The sequence below is a fragment of the Dromiciops gliroides genome, chromosome 3, assembly GCF_019393635.1.
Source record: "Dromiciops gliroides isolate mDroGli1 chromosome 3, mDroGli1.pri, whole genome shotgun sequence".
Taxonomy (NCBI): domain Eukaryota; kingdom Metazoa; phylum Chordata; class Mammalia; order Microbiotheria; family Microbiotheriidae; genus Dromiciops; species Dromiciops gliroides.
The window spans coordinates 105258952-105284817 of record NC_057863.1 but is presented as its reverse complement, the minus strand read 5'-3'; the positions used below and the strand labels follow the sequence as shown (position 1 = coordinate 105284817).

The window sequence follows — 25866 nt, the reverse complement described above, 5'->3', positions numbered from 1 at the left end:
ATTGAAAATGTTCAACATGAGATACTTATTCCACATTTTTAATTCCTTAGCTTTGTGAATAAATGGGGGAGAGGAGAAGTACCTTTTCAAATGTCTCCTTTGGGGTTAGACTTGGTTTTAATTTCTCAGCATTTAATTTGGGGCATTTTTTTGTTTTGTTTTGTTTGTTTGTTTTTTGCCTGGGCCATGGGGGTTAAGTGACTTGCCCAGGGTCACACAGCTAGTAAATGTCAAGTGTCTGAGGTCAGATGTGAGCTGAGGTCCTCCTGAATCCAAGGCTGGTGCTTTATCCAATACACCACCTAGCTGCCCCCTCAGCATTCAGTTTTGATTGTTTTTATTATTTTTATTTAAACTACTGAAGTCACACATAGTTTTTCTCATTCTGCTTGCTTTGCTTTGTATCAGTTTATATGTCTTTCCATGCTTGTGTGTGTGTGTGTGTGTGTGTGTGTGTGTGTGTGTATATATATATATATATATAATTCTTCATTTCTTACCACACAGTACTACTGTTTGACATTCATGTGTCACAGCTTGTGATGGGCATCTACTGTATTTCCTTTCCTTTGCTACTATACCAAAAAATTGCTATAAATATTTTTGGTATATATTGGGCCTTTTTTGTCATTGACTACCTTGAGATTTATACCTAGTAATGGAATCTGTGTGTGAAAGTGTATAGACTCATTTTTTTCTTTAAAAAAAAAGATGTTGGGGGCAGCTAGATGGCGCAGTGGTTAAAGCACCAGCCCTGGATTCAGGAGTACCTGAGTTCAAATCCGACCTCAGACACTTGACACTTACTAGCTGTGTGACCCTGGGCAAGTCACTTAACCCCCATTGCCTAAAAAAAAAAAAAAAATGTTTAATTTCCCATTACACCTTCCTTCCAACCACCAAGCCACACTTGTAACAAATATGAACAGTTAAGCAAAATGAATTATAACCCAGGCCATGTTTGCCAGTAGTCTAGGTTCTCTTTACCAAAAGACAATAATCATGCTTCAGCTTTAGTTCTCTGAAGTCATGATCCCTATTATTATTCTTCAACTTTGACTCCTAATCCACCCTCCTACACAAATAATTTTCTTTATGTGTAGATCTTATACTTTTACTTCTCTACTTGTTAATATTCAGTGTCTTTCAATCGACTCTTTAATAAAATTCCCTCCCCATATTCCCATTTTATCTCTTACTTATGTTCATTGCTCTCTTTTTTGGAATTCCCCTGAATGTAGAGACCTTGTCTTATCTAAATATTTTTCTTTTTCTGATCAGTACTATGCATACAATAAACATGAAAAAATATTTTTAATGCTTGATCATCTTCTCAATTGTTTTAAACCTTTCTCTAGAAGTTCTTTTCTAAGCAAGATTTTGAAAAGTCTTTAAAAATAGTAAGTCATCACATGCCCTAATTTTTACTGTAATTGCATTTTTATATTTATATGCAAAAATTACTTTTTTGGGAATGATTATTAGAAAACAATTTTTATATTTTTAAATCATAGTTTTTAGTTATGTGAATCACAAACTAATTCTACGCTTGTCCTCATTATATCCTGTGTCCTTTTCTCTATTGCTTTTTTTCCCTTTGATACATTAAAAAGTGTTTTATTGGTTCTTTTTTCTATGTCAATCTCTATTCGTTTTCTATCTTTCCTTCAGTAAAATTCCCCCATGTAACAAACATATATGGACAAGCAAAACAAATCAACACTGCTGATCATGTCTGAAAGTGCATGTCTAATTCTCTATCTGTAATCTATCCCCTTTCTAGTAAGAGAATGGGAGGTTTGGGGGTTGGAGCATGGCTCCATCTTCTGTCTTGAAATTGTGATAGGTCGGTCACTGCTATGATTAGACTTCTTTTTTTTTTTTTTTTCTTAGCGAGGCAATTGGGGTTAAGTGACTTGCCCAGGGTCACACAGCTAGTAAGTATTTAAGTGTCTAAGGCCGGATTTGAACTCAGGTACTCCTGACTCCAGGGCCGGTGCTCTATCCCCTGCGCCACCTAGCTGCCCCTATGATTAGACTTCTAAAGTTTTTCAAAATTTTTTTTTTCACATTAATTGTTTTCTTGGTTCTGCTCATTTCATTTTATATCAGTTCATGGAAACTTTTCCAAATTTTTCAGAATCCATCAATTGTCCAAAGCACAAACATATGCAAATTGAATTAGTGTGTTTATATAGAAAACCAAATAATATAAAGTTTTATTTAGGTAAAATTATCACCTAATTGAATAAAATGACTGTTGTGTACAAAGTAAGGATTGTTCCCCTTACTGTTCAAAAAAACCATTTTTATGTGAGCAAAAGATATCAAATTACAGAATTACATTAATCATTTCTTAAGGTACAATAAGTTTCATTTCATTCACATAAAACAATTTGTTTAGTCAATGCCCACTTGATAAGCACCTATTTTGTTTCCAGTTCTTCAATATTAAGACTACAAACATCTTTGTACATATTAGATCTTTTCTCTCTGTCTTTGACTTCCTTGGGTGTCTGTCCATGCTTAATAGCAGAATGACTGGCTCAAAGGTTTTATACGTGTTCAGTGAGCAATTGTGAATGAATTAACTACTCTCAGCAATACAGTGATCTAAGACAATCCCAAGGGACTAATGATGAAGCTTACTCTCCACCCCATAGAAAGAACTGATAAAAAGAGCACTTGTGGATTGTGGATATATATCCTATATCAGATTGGTTGCTGTCTTGTGGAGGGGAGAGGAAAGGGGAGGGAGAGAGAAAATTTGGAACTCTCAATCTTATGAAAATGAATGTTGAAAACTACCCTTACATGTAACTGGAAAAAATAAAATAAATGTTTGTTGTCAAAAGTTATATACAATTTAGTGACTTTTTGGTTGTAGTTTCAAATTGTTTTTCAGACTGATTGTAACAGTTCAGAGCTCTTCTTATAGTATTCTGGCATTCCCATTTTTTCACAATGTCTTGAACACTTCCTGTATTTTTCTCTTGTCATCTTAAATCAATGAACTAACATACTTTTAGTATATGTCAGGTACTGTAATAAATGCTGGGGATGTAGTTTTAATTTGCATTTCTCTTATGTTTAGTAACTTGTAGCTTTTTTATATGGTTGTTCATAGTTTTAATTTATTTAAGAAGATCCTTTCTAATCTATCAGCATTGAAAAGACATTCTCTGCTATAAAGATCTGATCCATTATGTTTACCTATTTTTAGTAAGAGATTCTAGGTAGAATGGATTTTATAATAGAGTGGCAATCTCTGACAACCATGTAAATGAAAAAAATCTTGTAACTTTAAAAAAGTTGCATTTACATTTCATTGTTGTTCATTGTTTCAGTCCTATCCAAGTCTTTGTGATTCCATTTGAGGTTTTCTTGGCAAAATTGGTTTGCCATTTCCTTTTCCAGCTCATTTTACAGATGAGGAAACTGAGAGAAAAGGGTTCAAAGATTTGCCCTCAAAGCTAGTAAGTGTGTGAGGCTGGATTTAAATTCAGGTCTCCCTGACTCTAGGCTTGATACTCTCTATCCACTGTGCTATCTAGCTGCCCCCATGTTTAGATTCAGTTTTCACTAAAATATTTTACTTAAAATTAGGGCTCTTTAAATCCTCAGTCCTATAATGAAAATAGAAATTCTGTAGCTTTGGGAAAAATTAGATATTTAAATTTTGTCCCTATTAACCGCAATTCTCTTGATATTTTCCATTGTAGGTAGCTTGTATGCAACTCATCAATGCCCTTGTTACATCTCCTGATGACTTAGACTTCAGACTTCATATCAGAAATGAGTTTATGCGTTGTGGATTAAAACAAATACTGCCTGTAAGTGCTGTATAGTTTCTCTGTATTGCCATTTTTTGAGCTTTTTAGTCTTAGGACCTGTTAATATTCTTTAAAATTATTGAGGACTCGCCAAAGAACTTTTGTTTATGTGAGTTATGTTTATTGATATTTAGCATATTAGAAATTAAAATGTCTTAGTATTATTTTGAAAATAGTTTTTGATCTTAAAAACACTTAGGGGATTTTGTGGACACCCATGAGATCTCAGACTACACTAAGAGAAACATTGTATATATGTAAATTAGGAGACTATTTGAATGGAAGAAGAATTAAATGAAAAGCCTCTCTGAAAAACTGATTTGAAAGAATATGAAGACTTTTATGAAAATCTGTTTTTGAAATGTGAATTAAGATCTTTAAAATTTAACATTTTTTCATAGCATATGCTAGAAATAAAAATAGTTGAGGCCAGCTCAGTCCCTCAAAAATATTTTTTAAAAAATAGCATTACTTTTGTAATTATTTAACACCATTTTTGGAAAGGAGGCCTCTACCCAGAATTACTTACTGCTACCTAATTTTATTGCAGAATTTGAAACATATCAAAAGTGATAGTCTAGATATTCAACTTAAAGTGTTTGAGGAACATAAGGAGGAAGATTTTATTGAATTCTCTCATCGTTTAGAAGATATTAGAGCTGAACTTGAATATCCTTTTTTACTGAAATTAATTTCTTTTGAACATGAAAAATTAGAATTTTGAAGACTACTTGTTACCTATTCGATGTGAAATTTAAATCTAAACAAATGCAACAGAACCTTTGTAAAGTAACAGTTGTGGAAGAACCTTACTCGACAATATCAGTGTTAGATCATTCTTTTAATCTATTGGTTGCTATATTTGTATTTAATCTATGCTGTTGGTTTGACTAATACAGTACTTTTATCAATTGTATTATATTTCCATCCAACAATTTGTTCTGTTCCTTAACTGATTTACTGAAGTGAATGATGTTTACAATATGTTATGGAACACCGTGAAGGAAACAAGAGCAGAAGGATATTTTCTTTCTATACTTCAACATCTTTTGCTCATCAGAAATGATTATTTCATACGGTAAGTTGCATCAAACTAACATAGTCCAAACTTTTATTTGTGTAACTTGTTATTTTCTAAAATTATGTGAAAATTTTAGCTAGATAAACTTTTATACTATCTACTTATATAAATGATAGATTAGTTTTTTTAGTCTTGTGCTTTAGATGACATGTTTAAAGGTAAGATACTGAATGCCATATTATATTATTATATATAATTATTGTCATTCAGTGGAGGTTTAAGTTCACTCAAGCTACTTTCATTTGAGGAGCCATGTAGAAGAGATGAATTACTAATTCATTAGCGAATCATGTTTGTTAGTATGATCATGTATTTTTTTTTCCAGTTCTGCCATTTCATATGTGCTGACTATAAGGTGTAGTTCTACGTATATTATAATTTCATTTGCAGATATTTTGGCCAGTGATGTTTGTTGCCACTGATCTGAGTAGAATCTGATACTTATTCCCCAAAGGCTCTTATTTTCAGGGCTCTTGTGATGCTGTTTGTGGAGCTACCACCATTTTAGATTTGTTCATTAGTGAATCCATGCTTAAATGGTTCATGAATGAATGAACTTACTACACGCTACATACTACAAAAAGTGTCACCTGTGGAAATACCAAGATAACTAAGACAAGGTTCTTACTGTGTTTGACCTTGCAGTCTGTCAAATGATTCACTATACGAACCAAGGTGTAATACTATCGAGTAAATATACCCTTATTATTTTACATTCTTGTGTGGGCCAAAGTATTAAGAACTGTTTCATACAAACAATTGAAATACAATGGACTACCCACAAAATCTAGTATTTAGTTTTGCTTTTGTAATAAATTGTACTTTTTAAAATTACAAATTGTATTTAATTATTTACTTCACACTATAAGTAGATAATACAAAGTTCTGTCTTTAAGATCAGTATCATAAAGAATAGATGTTCAGATTCTATTTTATCATCTTTAGATTTAGAAAAGAAGATGGAACTAATGTTGAAAATTACAAGCATTGAAATTATCAAGCCTATGGAAGCTTTGGCTCTTAGTAATTTAAAAGTAACTGTACTTTATGACTTTTTTTATGTTGAAAAAGCCCCTGTCCTTGCATGTAGACCATGCCACAGAGTCATAGAAACATAAAATATCTTTCCTCATACATAGACTTCAAGGCTTTTATTAATTGTTTATTTTAACATTTTCACAAAGATTTGGACCATTTGTATTCAGAATTTGAAAAGATCTCCCCACAGTCCACACACCTCAGTCCTCTTAATTCCTTGAGCCATTCTTATTTTTTGTGCTTGAATGTAGCAGGACAGAATTTTGCCTAAACGTGGTGGCTGTATAGCAAGGCCCAAGCCTGTAAACTATCTTTTAGAACTGCTTTTTCTTACATTTGAAATTCCTTTTTACAAGTTCCTATCCTTCCCTTCAAGTAGGCCTGTTTGACATTTTATAATTTCTTTAACATTTGAAATTTGACATTTTTTACTCCTTCTTTAAAGAGCTGAATTTGTTTCCTTTTATGTATTTAAAACTTATTTTGAACATGACAAAATGGAGCAAACTGTTATTCAAACATAGAAAAGATTTCCTGATGAACAAGGAGCTTCCGGGTACAGAATTGGCATTATACCCCTTGGTTTTTCTTTTCTTTTTTAAAATAGTATTTTATTTTTTTTCCAATTATATATGAAGACAATAACATTCATTTAAAAATATTTGAGTTCTAAATTATTCTCCCTACTTTCCTCCCTCTCTTCTCCCTTCTCTAAAATGGTAAGCAATTTGATATAGGTTATATTATGTGCAATCATGTAAACCATATTTCTATATTGTGAAAACATTCTGTTTCGTGAAAAAAAAAACCCAGTAAAAATAGTATGCTTTGATTTGCATTCAGACTCCATCATTTCTTTCACTGGATGTGCATAGCATTTTCTATCATGAGTCCTTTGGAATTGTCTTGGATCGTTGTATTCCCGAGAAGAGCTAAGTCATTCATAGCTGATCATCACATAGTGTTACTGTTACAGTATACAATGTTCTCCTGGTTCTGCTCCTTTCATTTTGCATCAGTTCATGTAAAATGATTCTGAAATCATCCTGACCATAATTTCTTATAGCACAGTAGTATTCCTTTACATTCATATACCACAACGTGTTTAGAAATTGCCCAATTGATGGGCGTCCCCTCAATTGCAAATTTTTTGCTACCACAGAAAGAGCTGCTATACATATTTTTGCAGGTCCTTTACCCTTTATTATGATCTCTTTGGGATACAGACCTAGCAATGATATTACTGGATCAAAGGGTATGCAGTTCTATATCCCTTTGGACAGTTTCAAATTGCTCTCTAGAATGGTTGTATCAGTTCGCAACTCCACCAATGGAACATGTATCCCTATTTTCCCACATCTTCTCCAATATTTATCATTTTCCTTTTTTGTCATATTAGCCAATCTGATAGCACCTCTTGGTTTTTCCTTGACTTGACTGTCTTGAAAAAGAGTCAAAGAGAGGCAAACTTTAGCAAAATGGAAGATGATTCTAGAATACAAAATGTAGTAAAAGTTTGAGAAAACTTGGTTAAGATAAAATTTTTTTTATAGATATATAGAATTATAAAATTTGAGCTGGCCATCTGGTCTTGTTTACTTGTATATAATTTATATACCCTCTTCTCTTTCCCTTGAAAAAAGTGAGCACAAATTTAGCCCTCTAGTCCTTTAGCATCCCTCCTGTTTCTGTGCATTATTTTATATTTCATTGACATATGCTTGTCAATCAAGTGTGCTAGTTTTGTACTACTCTCACTTTTATTTTTTCTCTGTTCTCTTGATTCCATCTTTTGCACGGACCTTTGCATTTATTTGCATTTTTTCAAGAGCTATTGATTTCTTATAATTTTATATTATAGACATTTCCCATATACACAGTGAGTTTTCCCTTATGAAGAAGAAAAAAAATAGTTAAGGAATATCAAATGATAATGGTGACCACGTTTCACTGCATATGCACCATTCCATATCCATGCTCTCTTATCTCTACAGCTGAAGGAGGGAGTTATCTTTCCTTACTGTTTCCCTACTCCCCAAAATGATTGTTATTATTAAACACAGTGCTGAGCCTTTTCTAGTTTATGTTGTTTTCCTTGTTGTATTCATCTTCCCCCTGATTTCCCAAGGTAGTGAGTTGCATTTGGATTTGAACCCAAATCCTGTGATTCCAAGTCAACATCTTTTCCTTTATAATTTTCTTTCTTTCCTTCTTTTCTTTTTTTTTTTTTTTTAGCGAGGCAATTGGGGTTAAGTGACTTGCCCAGGGTCACACAGCTAGTAAGTATTTAAGTGTCTAAGGCCGGATTTGAACTCAGGTACTCCTGACTCCAGGGCCGGTTCTCTATCCACTGTGCCACCTAGCTGCCCCATCCTTTCTTTCTTGATTAACACAGATCCTTATTCTGTTTCCTTTCCCTTAGGTGATAACTGTCTTCCCTTGTTCTCTTACATTTTAAAATTCTGTCCTTCACTGATTTCTTCCTCTCTACCTATAAACATGTTCATGTTTCACCAGTACATTTTCTTTTAAAAAGAAAAGAAAATTAGTTTGCCCACTTCTTACTTCCAAAATTGTAGGCAAAGCCTGTACTTCTGTCTTCTTTTCTTCATTTTACACTCTTCAGCCCTTTTCAATATTGTTTCCTTCTCTACCACTCTACAATGACAGTTCTCTTCAAAGTACTGAGAATAGACATCAAATCTGATAACTTTTTCCACTCCTCATCCTTCATAAGTTCTCTATAGTATTTGCAAGCTGGTCATTTCCTCCTTGTTCTTCTTCTCCCTTGCATTCTGTGAAATTTGTTACCTTTTGGTTTTCATTCCATTCTGTTCTTTGGTATCTTTTTTTTTCCCCTGTGTTTTTTGCTGCTCCTTCACTTTCCTTCCCCTATATAGGCATTCCTCATTGTTTTCTCATGGGCTTTCCTTATATTCCCTGTCTTGTTAATCTCATACATATCTATTAAAAAACTCAGAAAAACTCCACTCATCTCTATTCTGTTCCCATTTCTTTGGCAGTAGCTGAAGGTAGTTATCATGCTATGCCCTTAAATGTTGGCCATTTTAGTGACTTGAAGGTAATTAAGAAGTCTGGGAAAAATAAGGTTAGTTCAAGATGAGATCAAGCTAGTAACCAACCAATAAGCCCTTTAAATGTCATAGATACAGTAAACTCAGGGGCTAGGCACAGAAAATATACTGGAACATAAAAACAAAAGTTCTATATGGAGGAATGTCAGGAAAACTGCATGGATAGGGCAGGGTCGAAGTACCCCTAGAATGACAATGTAATTCAGAAAGAAATTAGTATCCTTTATGGTTGCCATCACCCTCTTCATTGAGCTGGAATCTACTTAGCATTGCACGACAGCAAAATAATGCAGACTTCCAAACTGTCATCTGAGCTTGAGACCTACATCTGCTGACATTTATTGGGCATCAACAGATGAATGTGTCAGTTGTACTTCATATATAAAAGATTTAGCCTTTGTTAAGGCTATCAAAAGAACACTGAAGAATGATAATTAAGTGTGCTGCCCACCTTTCTCAAAATGGTAATGGGCTGACTGAAAGTACAGAATGAGTATTTTAAAACAAGGCTAATGAGTGCTTTTTTTTTTGCTTGAATATGCTTATTTATTATAAAGGGGGACTTATTTTTTGGTGGAGTTTGTGTGGAGGGAGACTGCATGAGTAAGGATCGTATTTCAGAAAAAGAAAAGGAAAGAGTATTAATAAAACATTTAAAGTACAGAGAAAGTTAACACAAATTCAGAAGGGGACAGACATTTTTGTTACTCTTGTAAATTTAATGTATACTTAAGAAAATGTACAAAGTAAAAGTTTACAATATCATATAGTCTTCATTTTGTATTCCTTATAAAGTGACAAATTAATTTTTGTTGGTGGCTTTTAAATTCTCATTTTAAAAAGTAACTAGGGGCAGCTAGGTGGCACAGTGGATAAAGCACTGGCCTTGGATTCAGGAGGACCTGAGTTCAAATTCAGCCTCAGACATTTGACACTTAACTAGCTGTGTGACCCTGGGCAAGTCACTTAACCCTCATTGCCTTGCAAAAAAAAAAAAAAGTAACTAACCAACAGCACTTCATAGTAGCACAGGACCAGAGATGGGTGATGTGGAAAATCCATTAGGTATGAATGAGGAAGAATAATAGGAGATAATAAAGGCTAGTGATTTCTGTTTTGGGCATCTTAGGTGTGGAACAATCTTTGTCATACAAGGGTATGACTTTAATATGAGGTGACCAAGGTGAAGTGAAGATCATTGGATTTAATTTTGTTTAATTATCATATAGGTTAATAGTAGGAAAACGTGGAGAGGGGATGCATGAGGCATGTACTTAAATCATTGAAGAAGGGGGAAGACTGTTGGGGAAGCAAATAGATTTTAGCAATGAGAAGGTAGAAAAGATGTTGTAAAATCTGAAGAGAGGTATGTAACCTGGCAGGTGTAATTGCTGTGCTTTCTGAGAATATAAAAGTCCATGGAAAACACAGATCAAGGACAGATCATGACAGATTAACCTCATTTCCTTTTTTGACAAGATTATTAAATTAGTAGATAATGGTGACAAATAAAATATCTCACACCTTTTGGAGAATATAGAGAAATATGGATTATATGATGATATAATTCATTACATATTTTTGGACATAATGAATAGTTGATTATTCTTCATTGTTAGCACTGTAGTAGGTCTCCAGTAGAATTTCAGAGGGATCTGCATTTGGCCCTGTGCAATTTAACATTTTAATCAATAATTTGAAGAAAAGCAGAGATGGAATGCTCATCAGATTTGTATGTTACATAAAGCTTGGAAAGAGCTACCATATTGAATGACAGTTAAGATTCAAAAAGATCTTGACAGAGAATCAGACTGATTATAATAAAATGCAGCTCAATAGGGGGAAATGAAAGGTATTCTATTTGAGAACAAAATAATCAACTTTACAAGATTGGGGGAGGCATGGTTAGGCACAATTTTTTTCTGAAAAGGATCTGGGGGTTTTAGTTAATTCTAAGATTATTGTGAATCAGTAGTATGGTGTAGTAGCCTTAATAGTTTATGCAATTGCAAAAAAACCAAAACCAAAACCAAAACAAAAGCAAAAAAGGGGCAGCTAGGTGTCATAGTGGATGAAGTACTAGTCCTGGATTCAGGAGGACCTGAGTTCAAATCCTGCCTCAGACACTTGATCCTTGCTAGCTGTGTGACCCTGGGCAAGTCACTTAACCCCCATTGCCCTGCAAAACAATAACAGCAACAACAAAAATAACAAAAACCAACAACAATAGTTTATGCAATTGGCCAGGATTAAGAGAGGCATAGATTCCAAGAATCAAGAAGTGGTACTATGCTGTACCTTTATCAGAACTCATCTGGAGTGTTGTATTCTATTATGGCTACCATAATTTAACAAGGACATGGATAAACTGCATACTATCTAAAGGAACATCACCAAGATAGTGATAGGTCTTTAATTTATGTTGTACAAAGAATTCAGGATTTTCAACATAGTGAAGAGAAGACGGGAAAGAATGACAAAATATTTGAAACTCTGTCCTTTTGAGGTGAAATCAAACTTGTTCTTTTTGATTCTAGAGGGAGCAATGGGTAGAAGCTGCAAAGAATAAAATTGAGCATTGATGTGAGGACAAAACTTACAGTTTTTAAATTGTTTCAAATTGGAATGAGCTACCTTAAGAGGTGTTAAATTTCTTTGTCTTTGGAAGTCTTCAGCAGAAGTTAGATGACCACTTGTAGAATATATCACAATATAGGTTTCCTTTTGTGTACTAGATGTTTGTATTAGACGGCTGCTGAGTCTCAAATTCCAACTCTTAACATTTGTATTTCTGTGATACTTTTAATTTGGTTCAGAATTCTTGTTTGTTTTCTTCATATCCATTCTTTTTTTTTGTTTGTTTGACAGATTTTTTTCTGCTTTCTGCCTGAAAATTAGAGGGTCTAAATTTAAGCGTAGTTAGATTTTGGTGAAAAAATTTAATTTTGGTTCTATAGTGTCAGTAGTAGGGCCTGCACTAAGAGGACTAACCATTTTTATTTAATACTAACCCTATGTTAAACAACTATTATAGTTGTTTTTGTCATTGTGAAATATTAACATCAGAACTTAAAAATTATACTCCTAATAAAGCATTTTCTTGATGTGTAAGAATGATACTTGTCATATCACCAATGTGATTTAAATTTCCTCTTTTTTCTTTTTACTTTAGACCACAGTATTTCAAATTAATTGAAGAATGCATATCTCAGATAGTATTACATAGAGATGGAACAGATCCTGATTTTACATATCGAAAAAAATTAGATGTGGATCTAAGACAATTTGTAGGTAAGTATGTAATTTGTATATAAAAAGTTTTAAAAAAACCTTTTAAAATTCTGAAGAGGTTCAAGGGTAGATCATATGCGAACTTTTCATTTTTATAATTACAGATGTTTGTGTTGATCAAGCAAAACTAGAAGAACTTGAAGAAAAAGCATCAGAATATTCCAGGAAAGTAAGTAACAGTGATGAAATGGGTAAGATAAGAAAGAAAAAACTATAGACTTCTAGAAATAGAGGGACATATATGAAGTCCTGTAATCTGTTTTTTTGTTTTTTTTTGTTTTATAAGGGTTTGTTTGTTTTATAAGGGTTAAGTGAGTTGCCCAGTCGCACAGCTAGTAAGTGTCAAGTATCTGAGGTTAGATTTGAACTCAGGTCCTCCTGAATCCAGGGCCAGTGCTTTATCCACTGCACCACCTAGCTGCCCCCTGAAGTCATGTAATCTAAGTGAAAAACTATACATACAATTTTCAAAGAGAAATATTTTTATATTCCATTCTTGAAGTTCTTTCAAATCTCAAAACTTGCACTTTTGTCTGTCATCAATATTTGTTCCTTATATAACTTGGTCAGAGTTTGAACTTCCAGTCTCACTTTTCATCTGCTCACTCATGCAACTTGTACTCACACTGGCGGGTTTGTGATTCCCAGTGGGGTTTATGCTATGACACTACTACTCATTATTTTCTTACAAGGTTCTTGGGGTAATCCTTATGAGTTTGTTTACGTGGGATATATGCCTATTACTCACTATTCTAGCTCCTGAGCCCCTATTCTTGGTAGTTATACAAAATGTATTAACCACAGTTGCACTATTCACTCTCAACATAAAATATTTATTAAATTAACGGGTAAAAGCAATAATGATATTATATAATCAATAGAAACCAACACTAGGAAAGAGCAAATCACTTATACTCATCAATGCATGTAGTATCCCTGGGGGATAGTGGATACTTTTAGAAAGTCACATGAGTGGGAGAAACCCACATGCCTTGGGCATTTCACAAGTATGGTCTTTCATGTATTGCTGTCCTTCAGCCCTTTAGGAACAATTTGTTGTATACAAAGATGCTTCACTAAAAATTTTCCTTTTGATCTTCACCACTGATGTTAGGTAAAGCCACCTGTAGTAAGGCACTGAGAAAGTGTTGTGCTTTTTTAAACATCCATTGCCTCTGACCTCCAAATTGGCATTGCCCTTGTTAGTGACAGTTTATATAACTAGAGAACTACAGAATTTTTCAAGATCGCTTCTTGAACAGTACAGACAAGCTCAGCCATGGTTCATTTCACAAGAATTTGTTTTCTTCAGTTGGCTTCTTTCTGGTAAAGCAGAGCCTTTTATGCAATAAGCACAGCTTAAAGACAAAATATGATGCTTATTCTGTTTTTCCCCTTCTTTTTCTCCCTCTCTAACCACAGAGGGCAGTAAAGGGCAGCCAGAAATCCCTGAGAGGTTTCTTTCCTCTCAAGTTATAAATTGCATTAAACAGCAACAAGCTAGAAATCTCAGAATACAGGAGCACAGCTCTCTACATGTCTATATAGCATTGAAAAGCTGTCTCTGGTGACCTAGCTTTTTCCCAGCCAATCAGCATCGCAATGCTTTTCTTCCTATTAGCTGGCTTTAAGCCAATAAACCGGAGTCAGCTCTTTCTTATGTTTCATCCCCACATTCCTGTAACTCCTCCTACACTTAGGCCACTCTGCAGCTTCCTCTTTTGCTTATCTCACCCCATAATATCGTCTTTGACTTATGATGACTCTGACTTGAGGAATTAGAAGTCAAAGAAAGTAGTGATATAAAATTGAATATTTCCACCTTTTGTTGAGGTATCCCTCAACAGTTCTTATGTAAAATTCCCATAGTCTCCAATTGATTTGCAGTTTTGTAGTTTTGACATAAAAAAACTCTAAAAACAGTTAAGAAATCCCTGGTTTACGTTAAAGACGGTGATGCTGGAAATTCAGGAAAAAAAGTTTTAAACAATTATTTTTCATATAGTATCATTTAAATTTTCAAATTTTACATACCTTTTATGAAAAGGATCAAGTTTGTAACTCTCTGTATTAGTTCAGTCACCTTTATATAGAGGAGAAAATTCAGCTGGCATCTTTATCCCAGTCACTGCCAGAATGCTGTGTGAATACTGTTGTTTGCTAAGATGACTTGGAAAAAGAGTGGATGAGGGAGCACAGTGATTGCCGCCATTAGAAGACAATTCAGAAGTGAATCTGCCCTGCTGTTAGCCCGCCATTCTCATTATCTGTATATATGAAAGGTGTTTATTTCAAGTATATTTTTCTTTTCAGTTTGAAAAAGAATTTACAGTTCACCAAGAAACTCAGTCCCAATTACAGAAAAAAGAAGAGAAGATCACTGAGCTCCAAGCAGAATTACAGGCTTTTAAATCCCAGGTAAAAAACAAATCTACACAAGTTAGCAGACTTGATAGTTCCGATTTCATAAGTGTGTTTTTTCCCTTTCCCAGTGTAGAGAACACCATCTCCAAACCTTTTTCATACCATGTCATTCTTTGTTGTCCAAAAATCTTCCATAAAGCATTCATTCAATTCATTATATAGCTTAATATGTGTCTGTTAATATTTCAGGTGAATCAACATGTATGAAGGCTGAGCTGCTCCTATTTCTCACTATTGTTACATAAATAGCCTTTTTCCTTTTCTGCTCATACTTGGCCTTGAATATGAATTTAATCTTATTTTATGTCACTGCTAACATGCTGAATGTATCATATGTATGGTCACAGTGTAACTTTCTGCCTTTTGAGTTACTTGGAATCTTAAGAAATGACAATATTCCATGATTCCCAGAGTATATAAGAGATGGAGATATGTATTTTTGTAGGTTTGAGTACTTGGTGATCTCATTAGTTGTCATGGGTTCAGTTATGTCTATTTAGGCAATACCTAGATTTGTATAGCCTCAGCTCCAATTACACACCACCAATTCCTTTCTGGAAGCTTAGACCTGAATGTCTTGTAAACATCAAAAGCTCTGCATGTTCAAGTAAGGGGTCATCATTTTTCCTTTAAAATTCTACCCTCTTCTCCACTTTTCCATGATTAGAGAGGTTAGCACCATTTTCTTAGTCACTTAGTTTTGCAATTTCAGTGTCACCTTCAACTCCTCATTCTCATTCATCCAAAATATCCCAGACATTGACAAATCTTTTCTTTGCTAAAATTCTAGCAGCTTTGATATATGTCTCCTCTTTTTACTCACATGGCTACCATCCTACCACAGGCCTTCACTTCATTCCTGGAATATTGTAGTATCCTTTCCTCAACACTCTCCTTCCTCTAATACATACTCTGCTGCCAAAGTGTTTTTTCTAAAGTATAGCTCTGACCATACCACTTTCCTCTCCATAAACTCCAGTGGCTCCCTCTTACCTCTAGGATCAAGTATTATTTCTTCTTTTTGCTATTTAAAACACTTTGTCACATGGTTTAAAAGGGTTGGAAGCTAATTTAGAGTATTTCTGATCATGCTTAGATTAAATTAAATATTAAATTAAAAGAGTAAAGGTAAGCATTTTATATTAAATCATAATTTGCAAAAGAAAATATATTGGTAATAATACGGTATTACTAATTACCTTCAGCCCCCTGTTTCTACTTTGTTTTTTTTTTATGTTTAGAACACCTGAGAAATGATTGCCCAAGATCAAGGGTTCTTAACTGTTTTTGTGTCACTGAACTCTTTGAGAGTCTGGTCAAGTCTCTGGCCTTCTTTTCAGAAAAATGTTTTAAAGTACCTAAAATAAAAAAGAATAAAAGTGTTATAAAGGAACTATTCAAACATTCCTATAAAAATAATTAAAAAAAAAACAAGTTCTCAGACCTCTGACCTGGATAGAGATTTACCAGCTGTAGGAAATGTGTCCTTACCCCTATAATTAACTAGATCTCATTGCTTCAGTTGCATCTCTTGTTATTGCTAGAGAAAGCTTACCCATAATCCTTCTGGCTCTGATATGAGAACTAGAGCAAGTTTTTATTCCTGTTACTAAGGTAGTAAGAGAATTATTATTGGGATTCTAGGTTGGAAACTCTGAATGTTGCTATAAATAGTGACTAACTATAGATAAAATAATATTATTGATTCTCTATTTGTGGCATTTTATGGTTACATTGACTTTTTGACTCTGGCATCAGATAGTTTCTATGGAAAAATGTATTCCAAATTCTAAATGACCTCCAGGAAAACAATTTTTTTTTGTACATTAGTGATTGCTTGTGCTGTAAAATATAGTACATCTGTTGGAAATTGTTCATTGTATGATCTAATATACATAGGTCAATTAAAGAAGAATTACAGGTTTTGCATTTTTCTCACTAATCAAATTAAATTTCCATTTCAGTGTTATGGGTTACCTTTTAATATAAAGAAAGAAGTATTTCTTAGAATTAGCTTATAAATGTTGCAGATATTTTTATACACATGTGCTTTTAAAACAATAATCAATATTACCAGGGCTTTAATATGTATTTATTTTATGCATTTAAAAAAAAATTCTTCTGAAAGATACCACAGGCTTCACCAGGCTTTCAAAGGCACCCTTGACACAAAAAAGTAAACAATCTCAGCTCTAGTGGGGAAAAATAAATATGCATACCCTGCTAAAGTATGTTCTTTTTTTCATTAGCAATGACATTTATTTTTCACTTTAACCTTTTATAGATAACTTATTATAAATTTAGTAGAAGTGTAGTATTTTGGGGCAGCTAGGTGGTGCAGTGGATAGAGCACTGGCCCTGGATTCAGGAGTACCTGAGTTCAAATCCAACCTCAGACACTTAACACTTACTAGCTGTGTGACCCTGGGCAAGTCACTTAATCCCAATTGCCTCACTTAAAAAAAAAAAAAGTGTAGTGTTTTTTGAAATTTCATTTCCTTAAATAATCATTGTGACAGTTGTGAATTTTCATTTTAAATCAAGTAATACAAGCTTGTGTAATTGATTTTATCTTTCCATAGTTTGGTGATTTGCCACCTGGTTCAAGAAGCTCTTTACCACAGTCAACAGATGTAACTGGTCACCAAATACCTCCACCTCCATCCCTGGCATTGGGTGGAGGTGTGCCACCACCACCTCCACCGCCGCCCCCTCTACCACCCCCACCACCTCCACCCCCACTTCCAGGAATGCCTATGGCTTTTGGTGCTCCTCTTCCTCCACCACTCCCTCCAGGATTTCTTGGAGTACACCGATCTCCTCCTCCATTAACACTGCCATTTGGATTGAAACCAAAAAAAGAATTCAAACCTGAAGCAACCATGAAAAGACTGAACTGGTTAAAGGTAAAATAGCTACAATAGGAAGTATTTATTTTAATTATACCATAAGATATATATTTTAAAATCTCAAGTTATTATTTGATCATAGATTCAGATATCAGACGGTACCCTCTGTCCATTGCATGATTTCAGTATTCTCTGGGGAGATATAGATATTCTACAGTTTATGGGGAAAAGTTCTGGGCTTTTTAGTAAAAAGTGTACCAAGTAAATATGAGAGGGAAGTATTTTTCCTCCTGCTCTTCCTCTTACTCCCCTCTACCCCCCCCTCCAAATAATTATGAGATATTTGGCTTCCTTAGTAGAAACAAAGTTCCCCCAAATAAAGTAGATGATAACTTTTCTGTACTCTGTTCTGGTCACTTGTCCTGTAAAGTTTTATTTTCATTTCTCGGTGCCAGTGTTGGCACTTATTAGACTCTTAATAAATGCTTATTAATGGATTGGTTGATATCTTATGAAAGCCTTTAGGAAATGGAATTTGTGTCAAGGAAGATTGCTAGGATGATGAGAGTTCTGCTGCTTACACTGTATGAGAAATAGTCGAAAGATATGGGGAATATATATAAACAGGAAAAAAGAAGGTTTAGAATGCTACATGATATCTTTCTTTAAATAGTTGAAGGATGATCATATGGTAATTCTGAAACATGGGGAATCATCTGTAATGAACTCAGTGTCTCTTCTGGTTCTGAAAACCAGCAATTCTAATATAATTTTATATTGAGAATTGGCTGATGGTAGCATTTATTTGAATTCTGTAATGGTATTAAGATTAGGTAGAATACTTTGGTTTTTCAAATGGCTGTTTTAAATCCTTCTGTGAAGCTTCCAGTACCAATTTTAGTAAAGCAGAGGTGATTGTGGAAGCTTTCCAGTGTTGATATTCCTAACAAAAGCTAAAAGATATGTCACTGATACATGTGGGAATACTTCATTGGGTGAGGGAGGTCTTCATTATAGCATTAGTTAAAAAAAAAGGTTATTCTGAAGAGAAATTTAATGTATTGATATTCAGACTTCATCTAGTCACATAACTAAAGCATTTTATCAGCTTTTAGCAGATTAGAATTTTTGACAATAGGCATTTATTATAACCAGCTCTTTTACAATTTACTTTTTGTTTTTCGTTTTTTGGTGATGCAATTGAGGTTAAGTGACTTGCTCAGGGTCACACAGCTAGTAACTGTCAAGTGTCTGATGCCGGATTTGAACTCAGGTCCTCCTGAATCCAGGGCCGGTGCTCTATCCATTGCACCACCTAGCTGCCCCTACAACCAGCTCTTTTTATTCAATTTAGTACTTAACTTTTAGAATCATAGATTTCTAGAGTTGGAAGTGACCTTTGGGTCAGCTAGGTGGTTCAGTGAATGGAGTTCTGGGCTTGGAGTCAGGAAGACTCCTGAGTTCAAAATTTGGCTGTAGACACTTATTAGATGTGTGATTCTGGGCAAGTCACTTAACCCTGTTTACCTCAGTTTCCTCATCTGTCAAATGAGTTGGAGAAGGAAATGGCAAACTACTCTAGGATTTTTGTCAAGAAAACCCCAAGTGAGGATCATGAATAGTTGGACACAATTGAACAACAGATTGATCTTTGAAATCATCTAGTTCAGTCATATAATTTTACAGATGAAGAAACTGAGGCCCAGAGTTAGTTATTTGCCCAAGGTCATATAAGTAGTTAATGGTAGACTAGGGACCTAGAAGTAAAAAATCCTATCAGCTTGGTGTTCTGCAAGTTCACTATATACTACACACAATATTGTAATGCTATTTTAAAAGGATAATTAGTTGAATTTAATTTGGAAAGAAGTTTGCATCAGAAACTTCACAAATATATATATGCCCTAACTATTGATACTTAAACAGGATTGATATATATGTGTCTGTGTGTGTGTATACACACACACACACACACACACACATATTCATGTTTCATATACATATATGAAACAAAAAGAGGATACAGGTTTTCTATTTATGGTAGGAATTAGTAAACTTTCTGAGGTCAAGCTAAGTCCTCATTGCTTCCCTCGATATATTTTTCACCCTTTTTTGCCAGCTGCTGAAATGACAGGTATTTTGTTGGTACTTTTTAGTAGGTTTGGCATATCTCAGATGAGTACTTCCAAAAGGTTTGGATTTGGGACTGCAGAACAAAAGAAAGGCTGAAAGAATAGAACTCTTTATGATAAAGCATGATTCCTAGTCTCAGATATTAGAATATTCCTTAAAATGGGAATCCTTTTGCTTATCATTCGGTCAAAATATTTTCCTGTTGGGGCGGCTAGGTGGTGCAGTGGATAAAGCACCGGCCCTGGATTCAGGAGTACCTGAGTTCAAATCCGGCCTCAGACACTTGACACTAGCTGTGTGACCCTGGGCAAGTCACTTAACCCCAATTGCCTCACTAAAAAAAAAAAAATTCCTGTTGAAGATGAGTCACACCAAAATTTATCAACAATTAGTGCTTTAGTAGGATTTGGCAGTCCCACAAAGTAATATTACAGTATAAGATGAACCTTTGCAAAAACTTGGTGTTGTGGGAAGACAAATAAATAGGATGGTGGAGGGAAGTGTTAGAGATTGCACTGCTCAGTACATGTTTTTTAGTTGTGCCCCATAGTCATCTTTCAGGTTGTTGATGTCATTCTCTTGGCATACAGTGCAATAACAATAGCCACTTTATCATACATCAGTGTTTACAAACATCTTTGCCTTTGATTTCAGATCAGACCTCATGACATGACTGAAAACTGTTTCTGGTTAAAAGCAAATGAGAACAAGTATGAAAACACAGATTTGCTCTGTAAACTTGAAAATACATTTTGCTGTCAAAGAAAAGGCAAGTTACAAATCTTTGTTTTTTTTTAACAATTCCTTAGAAGTTTAACTTTTAAAAATGTTCATTTTCCCTTTTTAACTCATCTTCTTGACTTTTTGATACTGTTAAAGATTATGGAGAATTTATACAATGTCATATTTAAAAGGAGCCCCTTGACCTAATTCATTTTAGGACAGACTCAAGACTGTAAATATGAATAGGATAAGTGTAAATGATTGAAAAATGTGACTTTTGTGGTTATTTGCTTTTTGTCCTATCTAGCTTCATTGTCTGAAGGCCATTCAAGCTGGTGTAAACCAGGTTTTAAAAAACCAAAATATTGCGACAAGCCCATGAGGGCACAAATGTTTCTTTTTTACAGTCATCAATAACAGTATGAAAACAGGACAGCCCGTTGTCATGGCTATATACAGCCCTAAAATGTCACAGTTAAGGTCCATTAATTGAAAAGTTCTCTTATGATTAAGTTATAGGAAGGCAGATTTTGGGTTGTATGAGAAAGAATTTAGAATGAATGAAAAATGACTGACAGTGAATGAAAAGGCATTTATTAAGTGCTTATTTAAGTACTTAAGAACAGTGCAAAACAGTATCATAAATACAGAGGTACACATGGAAAAAACAAAACAACCCTTCTTTTCAAGGGGCTCACACTCTAATTGGGGTTGGAGCGGGGAAGAATACAAATAAAGTTGAACTGCAGTATGAATGGAAAGTTCGGGAAATTGTTTGATTTTTCAGGGGTGTAGATCAAGGCTTCTTAAATTTTTTCCATTTTCTCCTGAGAAAATTTTACTTGACCCTGTGTATATAGGTATATAAAAAAGGTATACTTAGACTTTTACTGTTGCCAAATTTTCTGCACCTCCCACTTTCAATTATATGACCCCATATGGGGTCAAGAAACAGTTTAAGAAGCTTTGGTGTAATTGACAAGGTTGGGGGATTTCAGTCTCTCCAAGTAGTTCAGATATCAGTGCTTGGGGCTGTAGAGCGCATAATGGTAGATTAAATGGTTTTTCCATTTTATCTGAAGGAATAGACTCTTATCTCAGCCAAATCTGGAAATAGGCATTTAGTTTGGGCAAAGGGGAAGGGTGCCAGCCATCTGACTCCCCCACCCCCCTCCATGGGGTCCAGGAGTGTGGCACAAGGAAGGCCACACAAGAAAGGGAGCCAGAATAGTTAGGTAATACTGAATATGAATCATATCTTTTAGTCCTTGAAAATAAGAAATTGCCTGGTATGGTTAAGGAAAAATGGATTTGGTGAAACTTGATTTTGTCTTTTGATTATAGAGAATCAAAGTTTTCCTTGAATAAAATGATTACATTCTTTAGGTAATCAGAGAAAAAAATATATAACAGTTAAAATATACTAGTAAATACATGTTTACATGTAAAGTACTCTTAAAATTTCAAATTCCATGATTGAGAATTGATTAGTTCTTCCTTTTCTTTTTTGGTAAGCAACATTAGTTTATAAAAGGTATTTACATTTTTGGTTCCATGTAGCTACTCTTTCCCCTTTAAAAAAAAACAACCCAATACTGATTACTTCTTTAATTAATTTTTTTTTTTTAAAGTGAGGCATCTGGGGTTAAGTGACTTGCCCAGGGACATACAGCTAGTAAGTGTTAAGTGTCTGAGGCCATATTTGAACTCAGGTACTCCTGACTCCAGGGCTGGTGCTCTATCCACTGCGCCACCTAGCTGCCCCTACTTCTTTAATTAATGAAGCTCAAAAGGGAAACTTATTAGCATGCCTTTCACCCAGCTGTGGTCTTATCTCTAAATGAAATAACGCAACCTTTTAACAACAACAACTCAAGTCAATGTAACTTTAGCTTTGATACTCAAAATTGAGAAATTTTTAACTTGTTCAGTGTAGTAATATCTGTAATGGTTAAGAGAGTAAGTTTGTGTCTTCATAAATTTGATTTCAGGAAAAACTCATTGCATTTTCAATTAGAGAAAACATAACTATACCAAAGATATTTGGCCTTTTAGGCAAATTATAATTTTTATCCTAATGATTTTGTTTTATATTATTTTGTTTATCTTTCAAATTTTAAAATATTTCTTATTTAGCCATGCAAATTTTATCATAATTTATTTCTTCATTAAAATCATGCTCTCTTGTTTATAATCTTGGTAGATCAGTAATCCTGAAAAATTATGCTAATGAGGTATACACTCCAAACTGTTGTTCCACTCTGTCTGCCTTCCTTCCCCATTTCCCTCGGAACCTTTTCTAACTGCCTTTTAACTTTTTCTAACTCCCTCTAACTGAATCTCAACTATATCTAACTGACTCTCTCATAGGAAGGGGAGGGGCCATTCTTAGCCATGCTGAGTCTCTGATTGACTCAGCACATCCACATGGGCTGTCCCCATTATAATCTAGCCAGAACCACGTGGGTGGGGGAAAGCTTTTAGAGGAAGGCTAATTACTTAGCCTAATAAATGTTCCCTGTGGTCAGAGTTCCTCTTGTTTGTTTGATTATCTCTCAAAGTACACACCCATCTTCTCCTAGGCTTTTCAAGCTTACATTTTTTGTCTGACCATAATAAAGCAAAGATAGGCTTATAAAAACCCCAAATCACAATTAATTCCTTACAACTCTGAAAAGACTTGGACAGAATAATGGACTGTTGTTTCTGTTATATGAAGATGAGCTTGTCTCCTTTCAGAGAGGCTCATACTAAGGAGCTTAGACAATGGTGAAGTTACTAAAAGTGATAATGACATTCTCTTACTTTTATGGGAATTTGAAATCCTCTCATTCATCAGTTGAGGAGGTCTCATATAGCCTTGAAATCACAGTAGTCATCTATCCTATCATATACCATAGTTTACACAGCTATTTCTCCTATTATATAGTGTTTAGATTATTTCCATTATTCTGTAATTACAGATATTGCTTCTATTTTTATATGTGAAGAGTTATCTTTTTTCCCCCTTCTTTCTTATAATGCCCTTAGGAGATATTTCCAGTGATAAAATTACTTTATCAAAGGACTTTGTGGGTAACTCTTCCAGTACATTTCTACTTTATTCTCCAAAAAGATTTGACCTATTTGCAACTACACTAGCAATTTGTTTCCCTTTAATCTCATCAGCATTGAATATTGTCACCTTTAGTTATTTTCTTTAATTTGATGGGTGCTAAGTGCTAAGTAAAAGTTGTTTTAATTTGAATTTTAAATTTTTTAATGAATTAATAATGTCTAAAGAATTCAGCTTGTTGAATGAATGAGTGATATCACTGCTTTATACATAAAACTTTAAGCTTTACAAATCACTTTATTTTTTGGTTATTGCTTCAGATCTTTAAGAATTAATAAGAATTGAACTGCATTTATTTTAGGCATATTTAACAAGCATTTATTAAATCTTTCTGTATGACAGATGTTTTTCGAGTACTGAAAATACAGAAAAAAAAATAAGCCATCCCTTGAAGGAGCCTCTTACATTCTTAAAAAAATTTTTTTTTGTTATTATGAACTTGAGAAATCAGCAAACCATGAGCATTCTTGCATGCAAAGAATAGAAGGCCTTATATATGAAGTCCTGACATTATTATAGAAAGCTTTTTAAAGTATATGTAGCATTCAGAAGGAATGCATTTTTCTTTGGATTTTCTTTTGTTCTCTGTATTTCATAAATATCTCATTCAGAATGATTTCCTTCCTTTTTTTTTTTAAAGAATATCTACCACCAGCTCTTCCTAACCCCACTGTCACTCAAAAATCTCTCTTATTAAAAAAGAGAAAAGTTAAATAAATCAAATCTCTGCATTGCCATATTTGAATATGTGTGTGTGTGTGTGTACATACATACATACACACACACACATATATAAAATTTACACCTGTGGTCTATCAACTTTCTGTTAGAAAGTGAAAAGAATTATTGTTTGTCTTCTTGAATCATGATTGTTCATTACATTGATTAGAGTTGTAAGGTTTTCAAAGTTATTTTCCTTTCTTTTTAACATTGCAGTCATTGCATAAATTATTCTTTTGCTTCTACTCATGTACTATGTATTATTTTTTGTTGGTTTTCATCATTTTTTACATGCAATAAAGTCCTGTTATATTCTTATACCATATTTTTTCATTTTTCCACTTTATATTTTATTTCCTATTGTTACAGCAAACATTGATATTATTAATAATTATACATATTGGTTCTTTCCCCCTTTCTTTAATCTATTTGGGATATATGCCTATTAATGGTCTATTTAAGTCAAAGTGTATATAAAGTAGTGCTTTTTTGGGGTGTAGTTTTTAGTTTCAAATTGCTATCCAGATGGCTTAATCAATTCACAGTTCTCTGAGCAATGAGTTCCCTCATATATATTTGATGCCATCCCCTCCTGGCTTCTCTATCAGATTGCCCAGATTATCATCTCTTTTCAATATATCTCTTTCTCTCTTTTTTTTTCCCCTCTCTCTGCTGGATCCTCTCCTATTCTTTGCAAATCTGCCTTTGCCTCCCTCATCTTTAAAACAACCAAGCCTATATATCTCCCTACATTTTCTTCGAAAACTTCTTTAGAATACCCTTTATACTCAGTGTTTCTCCTCTTTTAAATGCTCTAAAATTTGTCTTCTTATGTCATCATACACCTGCTTTTTCTACATTTGCCATTATCTCTGAATTGCCAAATCTAATGGTATTTTTCCAATCTTGATATTCCTTCTTTGCAGGATCCATTCATTCATTCATTTATTTATGTTTATTTATTTATATTTTTAATTTTTATCAATTACATGTAATTTTTGAGTTCCAAATTTTCTCCCTTCCTTTCTTCCCTCCTCCCTCCCAAGGCCAGCAAGCAGTTTATATAGGTTGTACATTACAGTTATGTTAAACATATTTCCACATTAATCAGAACAAAAAGAAAAAATGCAAGAAAGAATAAAAAAGAACAATAACAAAAAACAACAAAAGTAAAAATATTATGCTTCAGTCTGCATTCAGACTTCAAATTCGTTTTCTGAATGTGGAGAGCATTTTCCACCATAAGTCTTTCAGCATTGTCTTGGATCATTGTATTGCTGAGAAAACTTAACTCTATCTCAGTTGATCATCACAAAATGTAGTGTATAATGTTCTCTGGGTTCTGCTCATTTCACTCAGTATCAATTCATGTCAGTCTTTCCAGGTTTTTCTGAAATCAATCTGCTTATCATTTCTTACAGCATAATAGTATTCCATTACATTAATATACCACAACTTGTTTGGCCATTCCCCAATTAATGGTTATCCCCTCAATTTCCAATTCTTTGCTACCACCAAAAGAGCAGCTATAAATATTTTTGTACATGTGGGTCCTTTTCCCTTT

General features: G+C 34.0%; 1 protein-coding gene across 1 annotated transcript in view; it reads left to right on the top strand.

Annotated features, from left to right (window-relative positions):
- DIAPH3 (diaphanous related formin 3) overlaps positions 1-25866 on the top strand; it is a 449127-nt gene that overhangs the window by 123426 nt on the left and 299835 nt on the right. The window contains 8 exon segments of the mRNA XM_043995139.1: positions 3723-3833; positions 4384-4502; positions 4795-4911; positions 12220-12338; positions 12443-12507; positions 14652-14756; positions 17345-17668; positions 20399-20513. Coding sequence (XP_043851074.1) covers positions 3723-3833; positions 4384-4502; positions 4795-4911; positions 12220-12338; positions 12443-12507; positions 14652-14756; positions 17345-17668; positions 20399-20513 — 1075 coding nt within the window.